General features: G+C 44.4%; 1 protein-coding gene across 1 annotated transcript in view; it reads right to left on the reverse strand.

The window, feature by feature from the left end:
• Positions 1-24,523, reverse strand: part of LOC106611743 (vascular endothelial growth factor receptor kdr-like) — a 91,371-nt gene that overhangs the window by 21,606 nt on the left and 45,242 nt on the right. Inside the window, exons 13-25 of the mRNA XM_014212282.3 lie at positions 24,152-24,439; positions 22,587-22,733; positions 19,896-20,024; positions 18,702-18,808; positions 10,108-10,231; positions 9,122-9,226; positions 6,338-6,451; positions 6,071-6,159; positions 5,714-5,867; positions 4,289-4,386; positions 3,418-3,540; positions 2,819-2,930; positions 637-736 (exon numbers count right to left, since the gene is read on the reverse strand). Of these exons, the coding sequence (XP_014067757.1) occupies positions 637-736; positions 2,819-2,930; positions 3,418-3,540; positions 4,289-4,386; positions 5,714-5,867; positions 6,071-6,159; positions 6,338-6,451; positions 9,122-9,226; positions 10,108-10,231; positions 18,702-18,808; positions 19,896-20,024; positions 22,587-22,733; positions 24,152-24,439 (1,690 nt within the window). The remainder of the gene's footprint in view (positions 1-636; positions 737-2,818; positions 2,931-3,417; positions 3,541-4,288; positions 4,387-5,713; positions 5,868-6,070; positions 6,160-6,337; positions 6,452-9,121; positions 9,227-10,107; positions 10,232-18,701; positions 18,809-19,895; positions 20,025-22,586; positions 22,734-24,151; positions 24,440-24,523) is intronic.

Consider the following 24,523-nt stretch of genomic DNA (forward strand, 5'->3'; position numbering starts at 1 on the left):
GCCCTGCTTCAGATCCCCCTTGTGTGGACAAGGGAGGAGAGTCTCCCGCCCCTTGCTCTCATTACCCTGTGCCCGGCTACCCCCTGGCCACTCCCCACTCCCACAGCCTTTAATGTGGGGCTCAATTACGACCGCATCGATGTCAGTCCGAAAATGGATCCGCACCTCGCCGCCCACCACACCCCTCGGTTAACTGCCAATCAGCAGCACCTGTCTCCCCTCCGCATTCAGAGCTGGATTACCCATGATGCCTATCAGGCCCTGTCACTCATTCTGACGAATGAAGGAGCAGATACAAGGCCTCTTTTCAGCTCCAGTATATCGATATGGGAGGCTTTTCTTTACTGCCCTCTAATGTGTTGCCCTGAGTAAGAGTTCCTGGTGGATAATTACCCTCAGGAGAGGTTGGGGGATACGTTGAGAGGACTAGAGGCATGCTTGGGGGTCTTTAAAAGTTTCACGAGCCAAGGGAGCTTGATGCATTATGCACTGCCAAGAGGTGAGAGAGCTTTCTGACATAGGCCACTCTTCAAACTGCAAGTGTATTCCTTTTTTTGCCCTGAGTTAGATGATGAGATTGGGGTTTGTATGTGAAGTAATGGAGTAATGGAGTAACAAAGATCGCTTGATCCTTACATTTCAGAGGAGGAGTATTCCGGAGCTCTCATCCTGGTCCCTTCCTTCAGTCGGCAGCAGAAGTCCTCGTCGATGTGTAAGCCGGGATACGGAGAGGCACCTGGGGGGGGGGGGGGAATTATCAGACACTTCAATCTCCCACACAGAGAGGGCCCGGATACTTTACACAGATTAGACAAGAAAGCTTCATAAACAGTCAGTTAAGCCTTCAACTGATTGACCTTGCACATGGACAATGTCATGACTCTCCTCACGACAACAATGATATTATACACTGAATAACATCTAGAGACAGAAATATGATTTAATTGGACTACTGGGTCTGAAGTAAGACTCTTTCTAGAATAATTTGAATTTATGCTTGGCTCAGCCGAAACAAAAACAATAATACACGACTAAGCCAACTTGTATCGAATATCCAATCCAGTTGGGGTTTTGGAAAATATTGCCCACGCCATCTAATCCATAAAAATGTCCAGACTCCTGAACCAATATTTTCATGTACCCGACTGACATCCCTGACACAATATCAGATAGCATCGAAAGCTCCAGAGCACTATGTTGATACGATGTAACATCTACTAGTACGCCATGTTAGACTTTCTCTTCCTCACATCAACCCAACATGCCAAGTAAATAGGCAGATTACCGCGTAACTCAAGTCTAACACAGAAACCGAAGTGTAGTTGAAGGTTTGACATCTAAACTAACAAGCCGGTGAAATCCAAAAACACAAGACAAAACTCAAGCTGCTAGACTGCGGGTCACATTGCGATATGCATGTTCCAGCACCTTGGGACTGGAGCAAACTTTTGACCTCTGAACAACTATCTGTATCAGATTGCCAGACTTGAGTGTTTGACATTTTTTTGCAGTTGTTTTCGTGTCCTAATTTATCTTTCTGAGACCAGGTTAACACCACCCAGATGTGGGAGTGAGTGAATGGTTCTTTGAAGGTATATGTATCAGTGTCTGTGGTTCTGTGCGTGTGGTTCTGACAGAGAAAGATTACGGGCGAGAGTGAGAGAGAAAGAGAAAAGAAAGAGAGAGAAATAGAGAGAGAGAGAGAGAGAGAGAGAGAGAGAGAGAAAGAACGAGTGTTTGAATGCACCCCATGTCTTGAGGTATTTGAAATGTCACTCTTTTTTTGGACCCAATTCCCTCGATAATGATTGGCTCCATGGCAGAGGTTGAAGTGTAGATGCCCAATGAATCCTAAAGCCCTGAATCCATGTACTGTTCTTTCCTTACACTTTTGTAACATTTACTCTGAATGTTGTCCTTGCTACCTATGGTTTTCTCAAGCTGACAATGCAGCCCTGTTTGTCCCAGAGGCACAATTACGCAGTAGCAGAAGCCAGTTATGACCCAGTGCATCTGGAGGAGCTGCATGGCTGGGGGCACCTTGCCTCGCCTGGCTAGCTGACTGGAAACTAGTCTCCTCGCTGAACCTTGCTGGCTGATGACAGAAAGAATCCTCTCCCTCCTTTGGAAGGAATACTGCACGCTGTGTGCACAATTGTAAGATTATGTGTGCAAAGAATTATACAGACAATTGTTTTTTTCAAACTATTTTGTGACTATTTGATAAAAACAAATTATAAGCAGTAACATTTTTACTGAGTAATAAAAAAAAAACATAAATAGCATCATAAGAATTTTCTGATAGAAATCCATTACAGGCCAGAAAAGATCAGTGTGCACCAAAGCAGTCAGTTTGCAGTTTCATTAACAATGCTAAAACAATAGTCCTCGTAGACGTGATTCAGGACCTACACAGCAGAGGAAATCTGCATTGAATAAGTCTGTATTGTTCCAAATGGCTGTGCACAGATGTTTGTTCATTTCTGCTCATTCATTCTGCTAATGGGGAGGTCAGGTGAGATATTTGTTTTTGTATTAATTATGGATCACCATTAGTTCCTACCAAGGCAGCAGCTACTCTTCCAGGGTGGGGTCCAGCAAAATTAAGGCAGTTATACAATTTTAAAAACATTATAATACATTCACAACAGATTTCACAACGCATTGTGTTCCCTCAGGCCCCTACTCTACTACCACATATCTACAACACAAAATCCATGTGTACGTGTGTGTATAGTGCGTATGTTATCATATGTGAGTATGCATGTGTCTGAGGGACTACAAGGCATGGTGAGTCATTCCTGGTATGTATATTTACCCAGAGAGAAGATCTCCCACATCAGAACTCCAAAGGACCACACATCGCTCTGAGTGGTGTAGATCTTGTCAAAAATGGCCTCTGGCGCCATCCACTTGAGGGGCAGTCTGGCCTGTGAGGGGAGAGATGGAGATAAGAGACGAAAGCTCTTTTAAATGAGTATCTCATCTCACCTGTGTGACTGGCTGTCTCATCAATACCATCAATAACCAACCTGTCACATCTGAGGAGAAGCAGAAGGGCTTGTTGAGTAAAGTAGGGTAAATGCCCTCATTGGCATAGTACTACCAAACATCCTCAACAACCAAACGTCCTCTAGTCTATGTAGACAGACACGTTTATTAAATATTCAGACAAACAGTGAAATCTGCCTAGAATATCTGGCATTTCCCAGATCTCCTGCATTTATTAAATCGCTCTTTTGTTTTTGCCAAGTCGGTAATAACAGAACACGTGTTCTGGTTCTTTTCCATCAAGCTGAGTGTTTCTGAATGTCTCTCTCTCACAAAACAGGCGTACGTGTAATTGACTTATTATGTCAGATGAATAGTAGAACAGCATAGCATTGTAAAAAAGATCAGATTGCTGTTCATACTTACATCTCCTTTGCGAACGTAGTCTGGGTCTTTGTAGATGTCTCTGGCCAGTCCAAAATCGCATATCTTCACAACATTATTCTCAGACAGTAGTATGTTTCTTGCAGCCAGATCACGATGAATACACTAACAAAAAGAAGAGAAAGGCTTGACGTCGATGCATGAACGTTTGAGTTATGTGGACATATCTCAAGTTACGATTCAGCCTAATGTGATAAAGCATGGCTAGGACTATTTCCTGACCATGTGACCTGATAGGAAACACTCAATTCCCTGTGCATCTCAGCTAAGGCAACCATATGGAACAGTCATCAATTGTATTGGGAATGCGAAGTGTTCCATACCCAGGTTAAAGCCTTCTCTCTAATATTGACAACAATGGGTTCACTAATTAGTACCATCTGCTCTCTCAGAGCTTGTGACAGACCTTTAAATCTGAATGAGTTTTAGACTGATTATAGCCAATAGACTCACAAGGAACATTTATTTAAAAAAATCATTTTTACCTTTAGAACAAATTCTTATTTTCAATGACGGCCTAGGAACAGCGGGTTAACTGCCTTAATCAGGGGCAGAACGACAGATTTGTACCTTGTCAGCTCGGGGATCTGAACTTGCAACCTTTCGGTTACTAGCCCAAAGCATTAACCACTAGGCTACCCTGCCGCCTGAACATAGTGTTCTATGAATAAAAAATGTGAACAAAACAACTTCCCCAGCTGTCAAAATACAACAGCCTTTTATTAAATCTAAAGTCAACTGGACTGAATAAAGCTTTATAAACTGGTATTAGATTAATACACAACATGTGTGTCACAAGACTACCTTTAGCAAAGTATTTTGATACCGTAATTTGCCTGGAGGAGGTGCATACCTTGCGTGAAGCCAGGAACTCCATGCCTTTTGCAACTTGGAAAATGTAGCAAATCAAATCTTCCATTGTCAGCACTCTCTTGTACAGATCCTCTGGCTCTGAGGGTAAAACGGAGCATAAAGTGGAAATGAATACAAACTATTTTCATGAACATGATTTAGTACGGTGTAACACGTACAGTGAGCTACACAAGTTTTGGCATGAAATGATATGATACAATGACTATGAGGTTAAAGTGCAGACTGTCAGCTTTTATTTGATGGTATTTTCTTTATCCATATTAGGTGAACTGTTTCGAAATGACAGCACTTTTTGTACATAGTCCCCCATTTTAATGGAGCCAAATTATTGGGACAAATTCCCTTATATGTCTATTAAAGTAGATAAAAGTAAAATAAAAAATGTAAATGTAAAAATAAATAGTAAATAAATTGGTTCCACATTCCTAGCACATAATTATGACATTTGTCACATCATGCTTGTGACTTTACCATTTTTATGCATTTGCAGTTTGTTTTGGTTGTGTTTCAGATTATTTTTTGCCCAATGGAAATGAATGGTAAATAATGTATTGTGTCATTTTGAAGTCACTTTTATTGTAAATAAGAATATACTTCTACATTAATGTAGATGCTACCATTATTACGGATAATCCTGAATGAATCGTGAATAATGGTGAGTGAGAAAATTACAGAGGCATAAATATCATACCCACCCAAAAATGCTAACCTCCCCTGTTATTGTAATGGTGAGAGGTTAGCATGTTTTGGTGGTATGATATAAAATGCTAACCTCCCGTTATTGTCATGGTGAGAGGTTAGCATGTTTTGGGTTATGATATAAAATGCTAACCTCCACTGTTATTGTCATGGTGAGAGGTTAGCATGTCTTGGGGGTATGATATAAAATGCTAACCTCCCCTGTTATTGTCATGGTGAGAGATTAGCATGTTTTGGGGGTATGATATTTGTGCACCTGTAACTTCCTCACTCATCATTATTCACGATTCATTCAGGACTATCCGTAATCATGGTCGCATCTACATTAATGCGGAAGTGTTTAGAAACATATTCTATTCTTATTTACAACAAAAGTGACTCCAAAATGACAATACATTATTTACCATTCATATATATTGTTATATATTATATTTAAAATGGCCGACGTGCCAGCAGCAGGTAAACAGTCAGGACAGAGGAGGATGTCAACAGAGGCCTCCTCCTCCACTCCTCCTTTTCCTCCAGGCCCAGTGGGTATCAGCCCGTGGTTCCTGTCCTATCGATTTAATTTATGAATAGGAGGAAACGTCCCATCAGGCCCAGGGAAGAAAACAATTAGGGGGCATGGGAGTGTGGGTGGAGGTGAGAGGGAAGGGTGAAGGGGGCGGTGAGGGGAAGGAAGACGCTGTTGGCTCATTTAGTTTACCTTCCTCCTCTTCCTCTGAGTCGCAGTAGCTCTTATCTTCCACAAAGCCGGAGCTGGCCGAGCTTCCGGTGCTGGCCACGCTCTCCAGGCGCCGCTTGATGAGCTCGCTTAGGTCACAGCCCGACCCCGACGTCACCACCTTACCGTCCTGGCTCTGACATACGAGACACACACCAGATCAAAAATACAGATGCAAACCTTGAGTCACTTTAGAAAACGGTTCTTCTGACAATCTGGGGTTTTCCTGTTAGGTTGAGAAATGTACTGAATCATGAAGGTTTTGACAGCTAAGTAGACTAAATCATGAAGGCTTTTGATTTGATGAGAAAGCAGGATTTCTGAAAGCTGCTGATTTACCTTATAAACGATGAAATCAGCCCTCTTGCTTCTCAAGTAGTTTGACAAGTTTCCATATTTGCAGTACTCCACTATCATCATCAATGGACCTGAGAAGAAAGAAGCACGGAATTCAAAGAAGATTCCAAACAAGTAACGATTCATAAACAGTAAAAACAGGATTTTCTCTGAGATTCCATCAATTTATAAATGTACTTCACAAATTGTATGCAAGTCATACAGTGTGACTAAGTTTAAACAGAGTTAACCCTGTCCTCTCTCTCTCACCTCCAGGCTTGGTGCAGGCTCCCAGCAGGTTGACCACGTTCAGATGATGACCAATGTGGATCAGGATCTTCAGCTCCGACATCAGAGCCTTGCGCTCATTTGTCGTAGCTCCTCCTGTTTCAACATAAACACAGACTATTTACAGGGATGAAGGTTCAATGTACATGTCCTATTGCGGGGATACTGTTTCATACAACTCCACAAAAGAGTGGATGTATTTAGGCTTTTAATTAAAATGTCATATAAATTCTTTATCTTCCTTTAAGATTACTCCAACTGATGTACGTTCATGGACGTCTGGAAACCAAACAGTATAGATGGAAAATAAAGAACCGATTTTTACGCATGTGGAGGAGATTTTAGATAGGCAAGACATTTTTCACATAAGGTAATATGATTATCTGCATGAGAACATTCAGTGTGCAAGGTTAAGATGGTATGCAAAGATGGACAGCGGGAAATAAATTAAGTCAACATGGGAATATATAGAACTTAAAACACAAACATCAGCATTCTCTCACATTAAATTAAATACTCGCATACATGAGGGCACAACCCAAAGCACAGCCATACATTACATCACAATAAACACTGCAGCACACATGGAGAGTCAACATGACAGTAACATTCTTTTTTCCCAGAATAGAAAATGCTGTTTTGTTTCTCAGTTGTATAGCTAGTCTACACATCATATGAGGCAGATATCTGGGTCAGGAATGCTATGAGATCAGAGGGAGGGTTTTTCTTAACCACGTAAACTAAACACCATCAAAGTGACTCATCCTTTTTTTGGGGGGGGGGGGGGGGGCATCGACGCAAAGATTAACGGTCCCATAACTAAACCTCTCAGTAACATTGATCTCAAAGACTATGGAATAGCAACTAGTCAATGTTTGGTGGCAGCCTAATGCGTCCAATGTGCCTGTGTAATGTCTCTCTCTTTTATTATCTGAAAAGCTCATCTGAACACAGGTGGTTGGAGTTAGCAATGGTACCAATAATGTCCCTAACTGATAAACAGAATGAAAACATTGACTGAACAAAATGGTGTTCCGAAATAATCTTGCTCTGAGCCATCACTGACTCTCTGGATGTGGTTTACTCTAACGGGGATTTTGGTCAATTTAAATAATGAATCAACGACTTGAATTTACAAAATGAATGGAGAACTTCCGATGACCAAATCACCAAAAAATGGGTGAGGGGGAAAATGACCAAATCACCCTCTAGTGGCCTCATGGGTGGAAGGTTATTCATATTTCCATAATTTCATAATTAATAAACATGTTATATTTCAGTCTTCTGTGATGTATATAAAGTGTAATATTGGGATGCAAACTCCAAATGTAATACATTGAAACGCTGTATCTGACATGGTACAGGTGTCTTCTTTTTAAACCATGTGTGTGAGGTGGATACTTTATTTGTTTAGAACTAACAAGAAACACTCTGTGTGACCCTGATTTAGCCCACTGCAGTAAAAGGTTTTAAACAATGAATCAATGACTTAATTTAAATAATGAACGGAGAACTTGTGAATTGTGGGACTGTACTTCTGCTCTGTCTTATGAGGCTCTTCACAGTGGTCCCAGCCTGCTCTGGAAGCTAGAGCTGACTGGCGGTGAGTCTCAAACCACACTGCACGGAGGGTCAGTTTAGGGAAGTGAGCTGCTTTTCATTATGTTTGACCTGGGGGGCCTGGAGTAGAGCAGTAGAGCAGCGGAGCAGCAGCCGGCCTGGTGAGCTTGGTTCCTCCATGATTAATGGATAGAGATGATTAATGCCTTGACACTGACAGAAATATCTAACAAATGACCTGATTTATCATCCCCATGTAGCAAGATCTTTCACAACACCATCAGCATCCATCTGTGGTCCCATTACTCTACAGTTAGAGTTGAATATCCTAACAGAACCAGGAGGAAAGTTAGTTGGACCACATCAACCCTTAGGGGATACAGTGTCAGTGATATTGGGCTGAAATGTTTATTCTGCTAAGATCACTAGGTAAAATTCCTTGGACAGTCTCTCTCTTCCCCCCCTCCCTCCCCTTCTCTCGGAGTCTCTCTCCTTCTGCATTGCTTTTTACTGCTTTTTATTCAATTGTTGATGGGATAAATATGCTCTGCCAGATTTAGAAAGACTGAAATGTGACCATAATTTATGGTGACCATAAATCATATGTGGGGAAGCAGGTGGGGGGGGTCATTGTTTCCAATTGTTTGTGTAGCTCCAAAGAATCTGGGTTACAATTATTAATAAGCACTTTTATTTTTCTAACCTTTATTTTACAACTTTTTGTTTTTTACACTTCTAAACTTTTCAATCGCTAACACCAAGTGGAATGCTATCCTGATTCCTGCAGACTGTCATCCTCATCAGGGACACCAAGGTCCTAGTCTCGCTCAGGCCAAACAGTGAGAAGCAGCCAACGCACGCCTCCTTTGAACAAATAGCCCGTGCGCGACTGTTAATTACACGCACGTGTGCTAGCACGGCTTTTGAATTCATATCATGCACAAGAAAACCAAATTGTCTGCTGAAATGACAGATGGCTGTTTTACATCTGTTACACCCAAAACAATGGATATTGTGTTTGTATTTGGCGAGGAGCACCTTTATCAGTACCATTTCCACCAGGTGTGAGCGAAAGGAAGCTATGTGGAAGACAGCCTGTGTGACTTTTCAACATGCTTTTTCAACAGAAGTGCACATGAGAGTACTGTAAATTAGCATATATAAAATGTTCAGATTAAAGTCTTGATAATAATGTTGCTTCCATACCTTTCAGCATTTTGACGGCCACAGTCTTGCAGGTCGAGAGCTTGTCAATCCCAAAAGCAGAGGCCTCCACCACTTTCCCGAAGGCTCCATGGCCCAGAGTTTTGCCTGGAACAGAGACAGAGAGAGAGACAGAGAGAGAGAGAGACAGAGAGAGAGAGAGAGACAGAGAGACATAGAGAGAGACAGAGAGAGAGAGAGACAGAGAGACAGAGAGAGAGACAGAGAGAGAGAGAGACAGAGAGACGAGAGAGAGAGACAGAGAGAGAGAGAGACAGAGAGAGAGACAGAGAGAGAGACAGAGAGAGAGACAGAGACAGAGAGACAGACAGACAGACAGACAGACAGACAGACAGACAGACAGACAGACAGACAGACAGACAGACAGACAGACAGACAGACAGACAGACAGACAGACAGACAGACAGACAGACAGACAGACAGACAGACAGAGAGAGAGAGAGAGAGAGAGAGAGAGAGAGAGAAGGGCCAGTGAGTTACAATAGGTCTACATGTAAATGAAAGTGGCTGGCCCCTGGGGAGTAGTAAATCTGGTTGGGTCCTCTATCAGGGGAATTATGGGTAATTAAAACAACCTGCTGAGGTTTCTGACCACTGGGCCCGTGAAGCGCTCCTCCAGGGGATTTATAGTGCCGTTAAGACCAGGCGACAGTGGAGGGTCGCTGATGAGCAACGACGCTACACCCTCTTCACAGGGGGGTGACACCTCTGCCACATACCATCCTCTCTGGCACTATATTTCAATGTAACGGGCAAACAGGGTCACACAGTTTAAAAGGACCCAGAGTTATGGGTGCCACCTTATCCCCATGACATTAACCTGTGGATGTGAAATGTAGGCTGGACAAGTAAATACGTTTACAGTATGTGCCAATTCATGGTGCGTATAGGCATTTGAGTAACAGCGTGGTCATCGTGAGTGACTTCTTAGACTGTACCAGTTCCGTATGGTGTAGTAAGGTACTCACCCAGTCTGAGGCGGTCTCGGGGAAACTCCCACTTGCTGCCATCGTACTGCAGGCGTTCACACTGCTCGTCCAGAGGACACTCGTCTGGGTCGATGATGATGGATGGACCCATCATGTAGTCCGGCTGGAAGGGGGGAGAATAAAATAGAATGTAATAGAATATAATAAAATAGTGATGGAGCGCATTGTGCAGTAAGTATGTTAATTAAAAGACAAGAACACATGCTCTACTATCACTGTTAACATAAATATACTATGACGGAAACTATTCAAATCAAATCAACGTTTATTTGTCACATGCACAGAATACAACAGGTGTAAACCATTCAAAGAAATGCTTCCCCCCCAAAAATAAAATCCAGAATAGAATCTAAAAAAAGCATGGACAGGCCTCCCAAGTGGTGCAGTGGTCCAAGGCCCTGCATGGCAGTGCTAGCTGTGCCACTAGAGATTCTGGTCTCCCGGTCGCAGCCGGCCGTGACCGGGCGCTGTGCACACTGACACAGTCGCCAGGTGCATGGTGTTTCCTCTGACACATTGGTAACGGCTGGCTTCCGGGTTAAGTGGGCATTGTGTCAAGAAGCAGCGCGGCTTGGATGGGTTGTGCTTTGGGGGACGGCTCTCGACCTTTCGCCTCTCCCGAGTCCGTACGGGAGTTGCAGCGATGGGACAAGACTGTAACTACCAAACATATTTTCCAGATGTTATCGTGGGTGTAGCGAAATGCTTAGGTTCTTAGCTCCAACAGTACAGTAATATCTAACAATACACGCAAATCCCCCAAATTGAAAGAAAGGAATGAAGAAATATATATGTTAGAACAAGCAATGTCAGAATATAAATACAGTATACTGTATATGTACAGTGCATTCGGAAAGTATTCAGACCCTTTGAATTTTTCCACATTTTGATACGTTCGAAGGAATAGTCCATAGACCTCTGAGACAGGATTGTGTCGAAGCACAGATCTGGGAAGGGTACCAAAAAATGTCTGCAGCATTGAACGTCCCAAAGAACACAGTGGCCTCCATCAAATGGTAGAAGTTTGGAGCCACCAAGACTCTTCCTAGAGCTGGCCGCCTGGCCAAACTGAGCAATTCGAGGAGGAGGGCCTTGGTCAGGGAGGTGACCAAGAACCCGATGGTCACTCTGACAGAGCTCCAGAGTTCCTCTGTGGAGAAGGGAGAACCTTCCAGAAGGAGAACCATCTCTACAGAACTCCACAAATTAGGCCTTTATGGTAGAGTGGCCAGAAGGATGTCACTCCTCAGTAAAAGGCACATGAGAGCCCGCTTGGAGTTTGCCAAAAGGCACCTAAGACTCTCAGACCATGAGAAACAAGATTCTCTGGTCTGATGAAACCAAGATTGAACTCTTTGGCCTGAATGCCAAGGAAACCTGGCACCATCCCTACGATGAAGCATGGTGGTGGCAGCATCATGCTCTGGGGATGTTTTTCAGTGGCAGGGACTGGTAGACTAGTCAGGATCGAGGGAAAGATGAACGGAGCAAAGTACAGAGAGTTCTTTGATGAAAACCTGCTCCAGAGCGCTCAGGACCTCAGACTGGGTCGAAGGTTCACCTTCCAACAGGACAATGATCCTAAGCCAACAGCCAAGACAACGCAGGAGTGGCTTCGGGACAAGTCTCAATGTCCTTGAGAGGCCCAGCCAGAGCCTGGACTTGAACCCGATCAAACATCTCTCGAGAGACATGAAAATAGCTGTGCAGTGACGCTCCCCATCCAACCTGACAGAGCTTGAGAGAATCTGCAGAGAAGAATGGGAGAAACACCCCAAATACAGGGGTGCCAAACTTGTAGCGTCATACCCAAAAAGTCTCGAGGCTGTAATCACTGCCAAAGTACTGAGTAACTTACATAAATGTGATATAGATTTTTTTTTTTACTTTGCCATTATGGAGTATTGTGTGTAGATTGATGAAAACATACACACATACACATATATACATACACATATATACATACACACATATACATATATACATACACACATATACATATACATACACATATACATATATATACATACACATATACATACACATATACATATATATACATACACATATACATATATATATATACACATACATACATACATACACACACACACACACACACACACACACACACACACACACACACACACACACACACACACACACACACACACACACACACACACACACACACACACACACACACACACAACATACATACATACATACATACATACATACATACATACATATATAGTTGAAGTCAGAAGTTTACATACACTTAGGTTGGAGTCATTAAAACTCGTTTTCAACCACAAATTTCTTGTGAACAAACTATAGCTTTGGCAAGTCAATTAGGACATCTACTTTGTGCATGACACAAGTAATCTTTCCAACAATTGTTTACAGACAGACTATTTAACTTATAATTCACTGTATCACAATTCCAGTGGGTCAGAAATGTACATACACTAAGTTGACTGTGCCTTTAAACAGCTTGGAAAATTCCAGAAAATTATGTCATAGCTTTAGAAACTTGTGATAGGCAAATTGACATCATTTGAGTCAATTGGAGGTGTACCTGTGGATTTATTTCAAGGCCTACCTTCAAACTCAGTGCCTCTTTGCTTGACATCATTGGAAATTCAAAAGAAATCAGCCAAGACCTCAGAAAAAAATTGTAGACCTCCACAACTCTGGTTCATCCTTGGGGGCAATTTCCAAATGCCTGAAGGTACCACATTCATCTGTACAAACAACAGTATGCAAGTATAAACACCATGGGACCACGCAGCTGTCATACCGCTCAGGAAGGAGACGCGTTCTGTCTCCTTGAGATGAACGTACTTTGGTGCGAAAAGTTCAAATCAATCCCAGAACAACAGCAAAGGACGATGTGAAGATGCTGGAGGAAACAGGTACAAAAGTATCTATATCCACAGTATCGACATAACCTTAAAGGCAACTCAGCAAGGAAGAAGCCACTGCTCCAAAACCGCCATAAAAAAGCCAGACTACGGTTTGCAACTGCACATGGGGACAAAGATCGTACTTTTTGGAGAAATGTCCTCTGGTCTGATGAAACAAAAATAGAACTGTTTGGCCATAATGACCATCATTATGTTTGGAGGAAAAAGGGGGACGCTTGCAAGACGAAGAACACCATCCCAACCGTGAAACATGGGGGTGGCAGCATCATGTTGTGGGGGTGCTTTGCTGCAGGAGCGACTGGTGCACTTCACAAAATAGATGGCTTCATGAGGAAGAAAAATGATGTGGATATATTGAAGCAACATCTCAAGACATCAGTCATGAAGTTAAAGCTTGGTTGTAAATGGGTCTTCCAAATGGACAATGACCCCAAGCATACTTCCAAAGTTGTGGCAAAATGGCTTAAGGACAACAATGTCAAGGTATTGGAGTGGCCATCACAAAGCCCTGACCTCAATCCTATAGAACATGTGTGGGCAGAACTGAAAAACCTGACTCAGTTACACCAGCTCTGTCAGGAGGAATGGGCCAAAATTCACCCAACTTATTGTGGGAAGCTTGTGGAAGGCTACCCAAAACGTTTAACCGAAGTTAAACAGTTTAAAGGCAATGCTACCAAATATTAATTGAGTGTATGTAATCTTCTGACCCACTGGGAATGTGATGAAATAAATAAAAGCTGAAATAAATCCTTCTCTCTACTATTATTCTGACATTTCACATTCCTAAAATAAAGTGGTGATCCTAACTGACCTAAGACAGGGAATTTTTACTTGGATTAAATGTCAGGAATTGTGAAAAACTGAGTTTAAATGTATTTGGCTAGGGTGTATGTAAACTTCCGACTTCAACTGTACATATAAAGTGGGTAAAACAGTATGCAAACATTATTAAAGTGACCAGTGTTCTCTAACTATGTACATACTGTAGGCCAGCAGCCTCGAAGGTGCAGGGTAGGGTACTGGGTCGTAGCCAGGTAGTAACAGTGACTAAGATCAGGGCAGGGTACAGAGCGGAGGCTGACTAGTCGTGACTATTTAACAGTCTGATGGCCTGGAGATAAGAGCTGTTTTTCAGTCTCTCGGTCCCAGCTGTGATGCACCTGTACTGTCTCCTCCTTATAGATGGTAGCAGGTGAACAGGCCGTGGTTCATGTGGCTGAGGTCCTTGATGATCTTTTTGGCCTTCCTGTGAAACCGGGTGCTGTAGATGTTCTTGAAGGCAGGCAGGCAGTGTGCCCCTGGTGATGCGTTGAGCAGACTGCACTACCCGCTAGAGAGTCCTGCGGTTGTGGACGGTGCAGTTGCCATATCAGGCAGTGATACAGCCTGGCAGGATGCTCTCAATGGTGCATCTGCAGAAGTTTGTGAGGGTCTTAGGGGCCAAACCAAATTTCTTCAGTGTCCTGAGGTTGAAGTGGTGTTGTTGCGCCTTCTTCACCATACTGTCTGTGCGGGTGGACCATTTCAAGTTGTTTGTGAAATGTACGCCGAGGAACTTGAAGCTTTTCACCAATTCCACTGCGGCCCCGTAGGTGTGGATGAGGGTGCCCTCCTCCTTCTTTCTCGTGAAGTCCACGTTTAGCTCCTTAATTTTATTGACATTGAGGGAGAGATTATTTTCCTGGCACCACTCCGCCAGGGTCTCGTCGTTGTTGGTAATCAGGCCTACCACTGTTGTGTCATCTTCACACTTGATGATTGAGTTGGAGACGTTCGTGGCCATGCAATCATGGGTAAACAGGGAGTTCAGGAGGGGGCTGAGCATGCACCCCTCAGGGGCCCCCGTGTTGAGGATCAGCGTAGTGGATGTGGTGTTGCCTACCTTTACCGCCTGCGGTCGGCCCATCAGGAAGTTCAGGACCCAGTTGCACAGGGAGGGGTTCAGACCCAGTGCCCTGAGATGAATGATAAGCTTGGAGGACACGATGGGGTTGATGGCTGAGCTGTAGTCGATGAACAGCATTCTTACATAAGTGATCCTCTTGTCCAGATGGGATAGGGCATTGTACAGTGTAATGGCGATTGCCTCATCCGTGGATCTGTTGGTGCGGTATACAAATTGTAATGGATTTAGGGTGTAGGGTAAGGTGGAGGTGATATGATCCTTAACTAGCCTCTCAATGCACTTCATGATGACAGAAGTGAGTGCTACGGGCAATAGTCATTTAGTCAAATCAAAATCAAATCAAGTGTTTTCCTCAAAGCAGTCGAAGAAGGTGTTTAGCTTGTCCGGGAGCAACGCGTTCGTGACATGGCTAGCTTTCCCTTTATAATCCGTCTGGAGTCCCTGCCACATACGTCTCGAGTCTGAGCCGTTGAATTGCGTCTCCACTTTGTCTCTGTACTGACGTTCAGTTACCTTCGCTTTCTTTGGTATAGGAACAATGGTGAACATCTTAAAGCAAGTGGGGACAACAGACTGGGATAGGGAGAGATGGCCATGGAGTGGCTCGCGGCGGCTCGCGGCGGCGGCACTATGTTTTCCTCGAAGTGAGCAAAGAAGGTGGCTAGGTTTCCCTTTATAATCCGTGATTGTCTGGAGTCCCTGCCACCTATGTCTGAGCCTCTGAATTGCAACTCCACTTTGTCTCTGTACTGACGTTTTGCCTGTTTGATTGCCTTACTGAGGGCATAGCAGGACTGGTTGTACTTGTCCATGAGGGTGTGTGTGTGTGTGTGTGTGTGTGTGTGTGTGTGTGTGTGTGTGTGTGTGTGTGTGTGTGTGTGTGTGGTGTGAGTGTGTATGTGTGTGTGTGTGTGTGTGTGTGTGTGTGTGTGTGTGTGTGTGTGTGTGTGTGTGTGTATATGTGTGTGTGTGTGTGTGCGCGAGAGTGAGAGTGTAAGTGTTCAGAATAATGGAGCTGTTTGTAACAAATTCTACGTCTGTTAAGACGAGGGGTGTGTGTCTATTTGTCAATAAATGCTTGTGCACGATGTCTAATATTAAAGAGGTCTCGAGGTATTGCTCACCTGACGTAGAACACCTCATGAGAAGCAATATACCACACTATCTACCAAGAGAGTTCTCATCTATATTATTCGTAGCCGTCTATTTACCACCACAAACTGATGCTGGCACTAAGACCGCACTCAGCGAGCTGTATAAGGGCCTAAGCAAACAAGAAAATGCTCATCCAGAAGGGGCACTCCTAGTGTCCGGGGACTTTAATGCAGGCAAACTTAAATCAATTTCATTGAGGAATATACCACCTCAGTCACCGGCTTCATCAATAAGTGCATCGACGATGTCGTCCCCACAGTGACTGTACATACATATCCCAACTGGAAGCCATGGATTACAGGCAACATCCGCACCGAGCTAAAGGCTAGAGCTGCCGTTTTCAAGGAGCGGGACACTAATCCAGACGCTTATAAGAAATCCTGCTATGCCCTCAGATGAACCATCAAACAGGCAAAGCGTCAATACAGGACTAAGATTGAATCCTACTACACCGGCTCTGTCGCTCGTCGGATGTGGCATGGCTTGCAAACTATTATGGACTACAAAGAAAAACCCAGCTGCAAGCTGGCCAGTGATGCGAGCCTACCAGATGAGCTAAATGCCTTTTATGCTTGCTTCAAGGCCAGCAACACTGAAGCATGCATGAGAGCACCAGCTGTTCCGGACGACTGTGTGATCACGCTCTCCATAGCCGATGTGTGCAAGACCTTTCAACGGGGCCAGACGGATTACCAGGATGTGTACTCAAAGTATGCGCGGACCAACTGGCAAGTGTCTTCACTGACATTTTCAAACTCTCCCTGACCAAGTCTGTAATACCTACATGTTTTAAACAGACCACCATAGTCCCTGTGCTCAAGAAAGCGAAGGTAACCTGCCTAAATGATTACCGCCTCGTAGCACTCACGTCGGTAGCCATGATGTGCTTTGAAAGACTGGTCAGGCTCACATCAACACCATCATGCCAGAAACCCTAGACCCACTCCAATTCGCATACCGCCCCAATAGATCCACAGATGACGCAATCTCAATCGCACTCCACACTGCCCTTTCCCACCTGGACAGAAGGAACACCTAAATGAGAATGCTGTTCATTGACTACAGCTCAGTGTTCAACACCATAGTGCCCACAAAGCTCATCACTAAGCTAAGGACCCTGCGACCAAACACCTCCCTCTGCAAATGGATCCTGGACTTCCTGACAGGCTGCCCCCAGGTGGCAAGGGTAGTCAACAACACATCAGCCACGCTGATCCTCAACACTGGGGCCCCTCAAGGGTCTGTGCTTAGTCCCCTCCCCTCCCCACGACTCCAACACCCTCCTTAAGTTTGTGATGACACAACAATGGTAGGCCTGATCACTGACAACGATTAGACAGCCTATAGGGATGAGGTCAGGGACCTGGAAGTGTGGTGCCAGGACAACAATCTCTCCCTCAATTTGACAAAGGAACAAGACAAAGGAACAAAGGAGCTGATTGTGGACTATAGGAAAAGGAGGGCCGTACAGGCCCCCATTAACATCGACGGGGCTGTAGTGGAGCAGGTTGAGAGTTTAAAGTTCCTTGGTGTCCACATCACCAATGAACTATCATGGTCCAAGCACACAAAGACAGTTGTGAAGAGGGTACGACAACACATTTTCCCCCTCAGGAGACTGAAAAGATTTGGCATGGGTCCCCAGATCCTCAAAAAGTTCTACAACTGCACCATCAACAGCATCCTGACCGGTTGCATCACCGCCTGATATGGCAACTTCTCAGCATCTGACCGTAATGCGCTACAGAGACTCCAGCTGCTACTCGCTGTTTATTATCTATGCATAGTCACTTTACCCCTACCTACATGTCCAAATTACCTCGACTAACCTGTGCCCCAGCACATTGACTTGGTACCGCTACCCCCTGTATATAGCCTCGCCATTGTTATGTAATTTTCTTGTGTTACTTTTTTATTTATTTTTTACAATATTTTATTTAGTAAATATTTTCTTAACTCTATTTCTTGAACTGCATTGTTGGTTAAGGGCTTGTAAGAAAGCACTTCACGGTAAGGTCTACACCTGTTGTATTCGGCGCATGTGAAAAATACAACTTTATTTCATTATATTTTAAGTGTGTGTGAGTGTGTGGATAGAGACCTATAAGTGTGCATAGAGTCAGTGCAGATAGAGTCAGTGCAGATAGTGTGTAGGTAGCCATTGAGATATTCAGCAGTCTTATTGCTTGGAGATATAAGCTGTCTCTGAACCTATTCTTTCTCAACATGCAGTACAGAAGCACTTCTCCAATGTCAGGAAATGTGGAAATCGAAAACCTAGAGATAAAATTATCCAAAGTAATTTGCATTTCGCAAGAGAAATGATTCAGTGATGGCAGTTCGTGGAATTTGTATAACAAGATTGCTTCCACTCCTGAAACACATACAAAAACTTCAAAAATGTAGTGTGGGTGTTTGAATAGGTCTTGAGGAGAGCATTTTTTAAATGGCATGATGCTGCGGTGAGCGAAATGCTCAGTGCAGTATCCAAACATTTTATACTCTCAAATGTCTTCACAGTCAAGAAGAGTGAGAGACACTAGAGAACTAGCTGTGATTGCAGGGAGATCTCTTGTTACCTTCCTCAGCTTGCGGATGAAGAGGATGAGCATGAGCCAGAGGAAGGTGGCAGCAGCTCCTGTACACACCAGGACGATCACCTCAATGTTGGGCTTCCCCTCATCACCTGGAAGGAGACCACAGGAACCGTTAGTCAACTGTTGTTGCATTGGGTGTTTCATATGTTTGTTGAAATATGAATACAAAATGATAACTGGCAACAAATATATACAGGGACATACACAACAGAGGAATGGTTTTGTTTGTAACATGACACTGACCTACTTATGCAGAACTTGAAAGTCCATTTTGCCAAGTGATTCCGAGGAACGGGAATTAAACAACGCATTTCTCTGAAAGTTCTTCGTTTTTTGCTACATTAACTCATTTCCGACAAGTTGTGTACGCACTACAAGTCAAAACACACTCCATTGTTTATTTCTTCGTTTTTTGGGGGCTATGCATCCGACATTGTTGCGCCTTCATCTCACATGAAACTATTTTCTTAACTATCCATCTCAACATTCACTGTCCTAGCCAGCTCACATTCATAAAGCTTTACGAAATTGTCAAATATTTTTGATAGAGTAATGCCACATTTTTGACATTTTCTTCTAGTAATGTAATGGATTGTGCTGACACTGGGGTTGGACGTTGAGGGAAATTGAAATTTTTTAGGGGAACAGGAATTCATGTCTGGTGCCAAGTCTAGTCATCAAAATACCATCGCATGACCTCCCCCCCCCCCCCCCCCCCCCCAGTCTGTGTTATCATGTTTCCAGTCCCATGCTTCTTTAACGAGAGGACTTCTCCCCTGGCCGTGCCCACAGTCATTAGTGGGAACTCTTCACACACTTCTTGCAGGTCACGTCCCATGGGTGGGGACCTCAGAGCTCCATGAGCCCCCCCCCCCCCTCCCCAGCCAGTGGAGGAATTCGCTGGGCATTCTTGGCAGACTCTTGGGTTCTCTCTCTGGGGAGAGTTTTCATATTGAAGTCTGGCCAGAGTTATTTGTACTGGTGACAAGAAAACATAGCCCAGTTTGGCCAAGAGCTGTGATTGGTCTGGCTGTGGCTGTGCTGGTTGAGTTCATGGTGTGTTTGGTCACTGGTGTGGTTAATGTACTGTAGTTAGATTCATTGTGTTTCGCTACCAGCATGACATAGATTATCGTGAAGACCATCATGACGGAAATAAAGAGGTAAGTGACTCACCCACGACAGTGACGACAGCGCTGGCTTTCACACTCCCCTCATTGTTGCTGGCCAGACACTCATACAAGCCCTCATCGTCTTTCTTCACTCTCTCGATCGTCAGCACCCCATCCTCCCTCAGACTAATACCTGGAACACAGCATGAAGTCTACAGCTCAGATTTTATAGAGAAAATTATAATAAAACACATTTTTGGGGTGGGGGGGTATATATATACAGTGAGGGAAAAAAGTATTTGATCCCCTGCTGATTTTGTACGTTTGCCCACTGACAAAGAAATTATCAGTCTATAATATGAATGGTAGGTTTATTTGAACAGTGAAAGACAGAATAACAACAAAAAAATCTGATTTGCATTTTAATGAGGGAAATAAGTATTTGACCCCTTTGCAAAACATGACTTAGTACTTGGAGGCAAAACCCTTGTTGGCAATCACAGAGGTCAGATGTTTCTTGTAGTTGGCCACCAGGTTTGCACACATGTCAGGAGGGATTTTGTCCCACTCCTCTTTGCAGATCTTCTCCAAGACATTAAGGTTTCGAGGCTGACGTTTGGCAACTCGAACCTTCAGCTCCCTCCACAGATTTTCTATGGGATTAAGGTCTGGAGACTGGCTAGGCCACTCCAGGACATTAATGTGCTTCTTCTTAAGCCACTCCTTTGTTGCCTTGGCCGTGTGTTTTGGGTCATTGTCATGCTGGAATACCCATCCACGACCCATTTTCAATGCCCTGGCTGAGGGAAGGAGGTTCTCACCCAAGATTTGACAGTACATGGCCCCGTCCATCGTCCCTTTGATGCGGTGAAGTTGTCTTGTCCCCTTAGCAGAAAACACCCCCAAAATGTTAATGGTTAAAGACATGCTCCGGACCATTGGCAACTACTAAGTATTTTTTCCACCTCCATGTTTGACGGTGGGGATTGTGTTCTTGTGGTCATAGGCAGCATTCCTCCTCCTCCAAACACGGTGAGTTGAGTTGATGCCAAAGAGCTCCATTTTGGTCTCATCTGACCACAACACTTTCACCCAGTTGTCCTCTGAATCATTCAGATGTTCATTGGCAAACTTCAGACGGGCATGTATATGTGCTTTCTTGAGCAGGGGGACCTTGCGGGCGCAGCAGGATTTCAGTCCTTCACGGCGTAGTGTGTTACCAATTGTTTTCTTGGTGACTATGGTCCCAGCTGCCTTGAGATCATTGACAAGATCCTCCCGTCTAGTTCTGGGCTGATTCCTCACCGTTCTCATGATCATTGCAACTCCACGAGGTGAGATCTTGCATGGAGCCCCAGGCCGAGAGAGATTGACAGTTCTTTTGTGTTTCTTCCATTTGCAAATAATCGCACCAACTGTTGTCACCTTCTCACCAAGCTGCTTGGCGATGGTCTTGTAGCCCATTCCAGCCTTGTGTAGGTCTACAATCTTGTCCCTGACATCCTTGGAGAGCTCTTTGGTCTTGGCCATGGTGGAGAGTTTGGAATCTGATTGATTGATTGCTTCTGTGGACAGGTGTCTTTTATACAGGTAACGAGCTGAGATTAGGAGCACTCCCTTTAAGAGTGTGCTCCTAATCTCAGCTCGTTACCTGTATAAGACACCTGGGAGCCAGAAATGTTTCTGATTGAGAGGGGTCAAATACTTATTTCCCTCATTAAAATGCAAATCAATTTATAACATTTTTGACATGCGTTTTTCTGGATTGTTTTGTTGTTATTCTGTCTCTCACTGTTCAAATAAACACCTCCCACAAGCTGCTCCCACAACAGCTCAATAGGGTTGAGATCCGGTGACTGTGCTGGCCACTCCATTATAGACAGAATACCAGCTGACTGCTTCTTCCCTAAATAGTTATTGCATAGTTTGGAGCTGTGCTTTGGGTCACTGTCTTGTTGTAGGAGGAAATTGGCTCCAATTAAGCGCCGTCCACAGGGAATGGCATGGCGTTGCGAAATGGAGTGATAGCCTTCCTCCTTCAAGATACCTTTTACCCTGTACAAATCTCCCACTTTACCACCACCAAAGCACCCCCAGACCATCACATTGCCTCCACCATGCTTGACAGATGGCATCAAGCACTACTTCAGCATCTTTTCATTTTTTCTGCGATTCACGAATGTTCTTCTTTGTGATCCGAACACCCCAAACTTAGATTTGTCTAAATGGACAACAATACTTAGTCTTCTACTTCCAGCTTCAGCTCCCCTAAACCCCTCCCATCTATCTCTGAAGACCATCCAGTTTTGATTTATAATTGCCATATATCTTTCAACTGTGCTAGGATGTTTCACAAAAGTTCTGAACCTTTCTATTCTCATAGTTTCGACAGATTGTACATTTGCTAAGAGTATTATTATATTGTTGATCAATTGACTATGACTTTTCAGATCACCCATCAGTGCAATTTGCAGAGTTAGCTCCAATTAATGTTTCAATTCTTCAGCCATTCCTGAACCTGTGCCCAAAACAAGCTACCTATGGGCAGTACCAAAACAAGTGATTAAATGATTTTGCCTCTTCGCAGCAAAATCTGCAGAGCTGAGGTTGTATCCACCATATACTGTATATAATATTCTATTAGTTTCAAGAATTTTGTATAATAATTTAAACTGAAACACTAAAAGCAATGAGTAGGGCCCGACCATGGAAACCTCAGGGCCCCTAATCACGAGTAATTTCCAGCAGTTCTTACCTGGACCCTCCTGTACTGGTAGCTTGTCTTTGTACCAGGTGATGTAGGGTGGCGGCACACCCAGGGCGTAGCAGGCCATAGTCAGAGTACTGCTGCTGTTTACATCCTGATTGGTCAGGTTCTGTCTCAGCCACGGCCTCTTCCTCTCTGCGTCAACCACAAAAACACATCTGAATGAGATCACTCTGCTTTTCAAGACTTTCCCAGACAAACGCATCCCCCTACTGGGTTGCATAATCACGAGTGTGATTATATCCAGGAACAGTCACCTTTCACCGAAATACGATGTAATACAACCATATTAGGTGAAGGTGAACGGAAAGGCTCTGGAGCAACAAACCGCCCTTGCTGTCTCCGCCTGGCCGGTTCCCCTCTCTCCACTGGGATTCTCTGCCTCTAAACCTATTACAGAGGCTGAGTCACTGGCTTACTGGTGTTCTTCCATGCCATCCCTAGGAGGGGTGCGTCACTTGAGTGGGTTGAGTCACTGACGTGGTCTTCCTGTCTGGGTTGGCGCCCCCCCCTTGGGTTGTGCCGTGGCGGAGATCTTTGTGGGCTATATTCGCCCTTGTCTCAGGATGGTAAGTTGGTGGTTGAAGATATCCCTCTAGTGGTGTGGGGGCTGTGCTTTGACAAAGTGGGTGGGGTTATATCCTGCCTGTTTGGCCCTGTCCGGGGGTATCATCGGATGGGGCCACAGTGTCTCCTGACCCCTCCTGTCTCAGCCTCCAGTATTTATGCTGCAGTAGTTTATGTGTCAGGAGCTAGGGTCAATCTGTTATATCTGGAGTATTTCTCCTGTCTTATCCGATGTACTGTGTGAATTTAAGTATGCTCTCTCTAATTCTCTCTTTCTCTCTCTCTTTCTCTCTCTCGGAGGACCTGAGCCCTAGGACCATGCCTCAGGACTACCTGGCATGATGACTCCTTGCTGTCCCCAGTCCACCTGGCCGTGCTGCTGCTCCAGTATCAACTGTTCTGCCTGCGGCTATAGAACCCTGACCTGTTCACCGGACGTGCTATCTGTCCCAGACCTGCTGTTTTCAACTCTCTAGAGACAGCAGGAGCGGTAGAGATACTCTCAATGATTGGCTATGAAAAGCCAACTGACATTTACTCTTAAGGTGCTGACTTGTTGCACCCTCGACAACTACTGTGATTATTATTATTTGACCATGCTGGTCATTTATGAACATTTGAACATCTTGGCCATGTTCTGCTATAATCTCCACCCGGCACAGCCAGAAGAGGACTGGCCACTCCTCATAGCCTGGTTCCTCTCTAGGTTTCTTCCTAGGTTTTGGCCTTTCTAGGGAGTTTTTCCTAGCCACCGTGCTTCTACACCTGCATTACTTGCTGTTTGGGGTTTTAGGCTGGGTTTCTGAACAGCACTTTGAGATATCAGCTGATGTAAGCAGGGCTATATAAATACATTTGATTTGATTTGATTACTCTTAGAAAGAGTTGAGCAATACCCGTATGACATGACAGTGGTGCTGCAATTGCTGTTCTGATAGACCTCATTGATCACCCAGCAGGCAATGCTCCTCCTGTCTCCTACTCACCATCCACAGTCAGCACAGTCTGGACTATGTCCCTCTTGCTGTGGAGGTTACCCGCCCAGCACTGGTAGCCTGTTGTGTGACTCCTGGACACGTTGTGCAGGGAGAGGGAGAGAAAGATAGCGTAGGGGCTGAGCTGCAGGGCCGTGATGTTGGCGGGGGTGACAGTGTTGTTCTGAGGGTTGTACCACTTCAGGTCTGTGTACAGGTACCGAGTGCCGCGACAAGTCAGAGTGACGTCATCACCCTCAATGGCAGTCTGGGGCTCGATGGCCAGGTGCTGAGGGTGATCTGGTGGGGGAGAGGGGAAAAACACATTAGGTCATAAGGAGTGTTAGAGCATCTTTTTTTTGGGGGGGGGGGGGGGGGGGGGGG

The sequence above is a fragment of the Salmo salar genome, chromosome 09, assembly GCF_965601325.2.
Source record: "Salmo salar chromosome 09, fSalSal1, whole genome shotgun sequence".
NCBI classification, from domain to species: domain Eukaryota; kingdom Metazoa; phylum Chordata; class Actinopteri; order Salmoniformes; family Salmonidae; genus Salmo; species Salmo salar.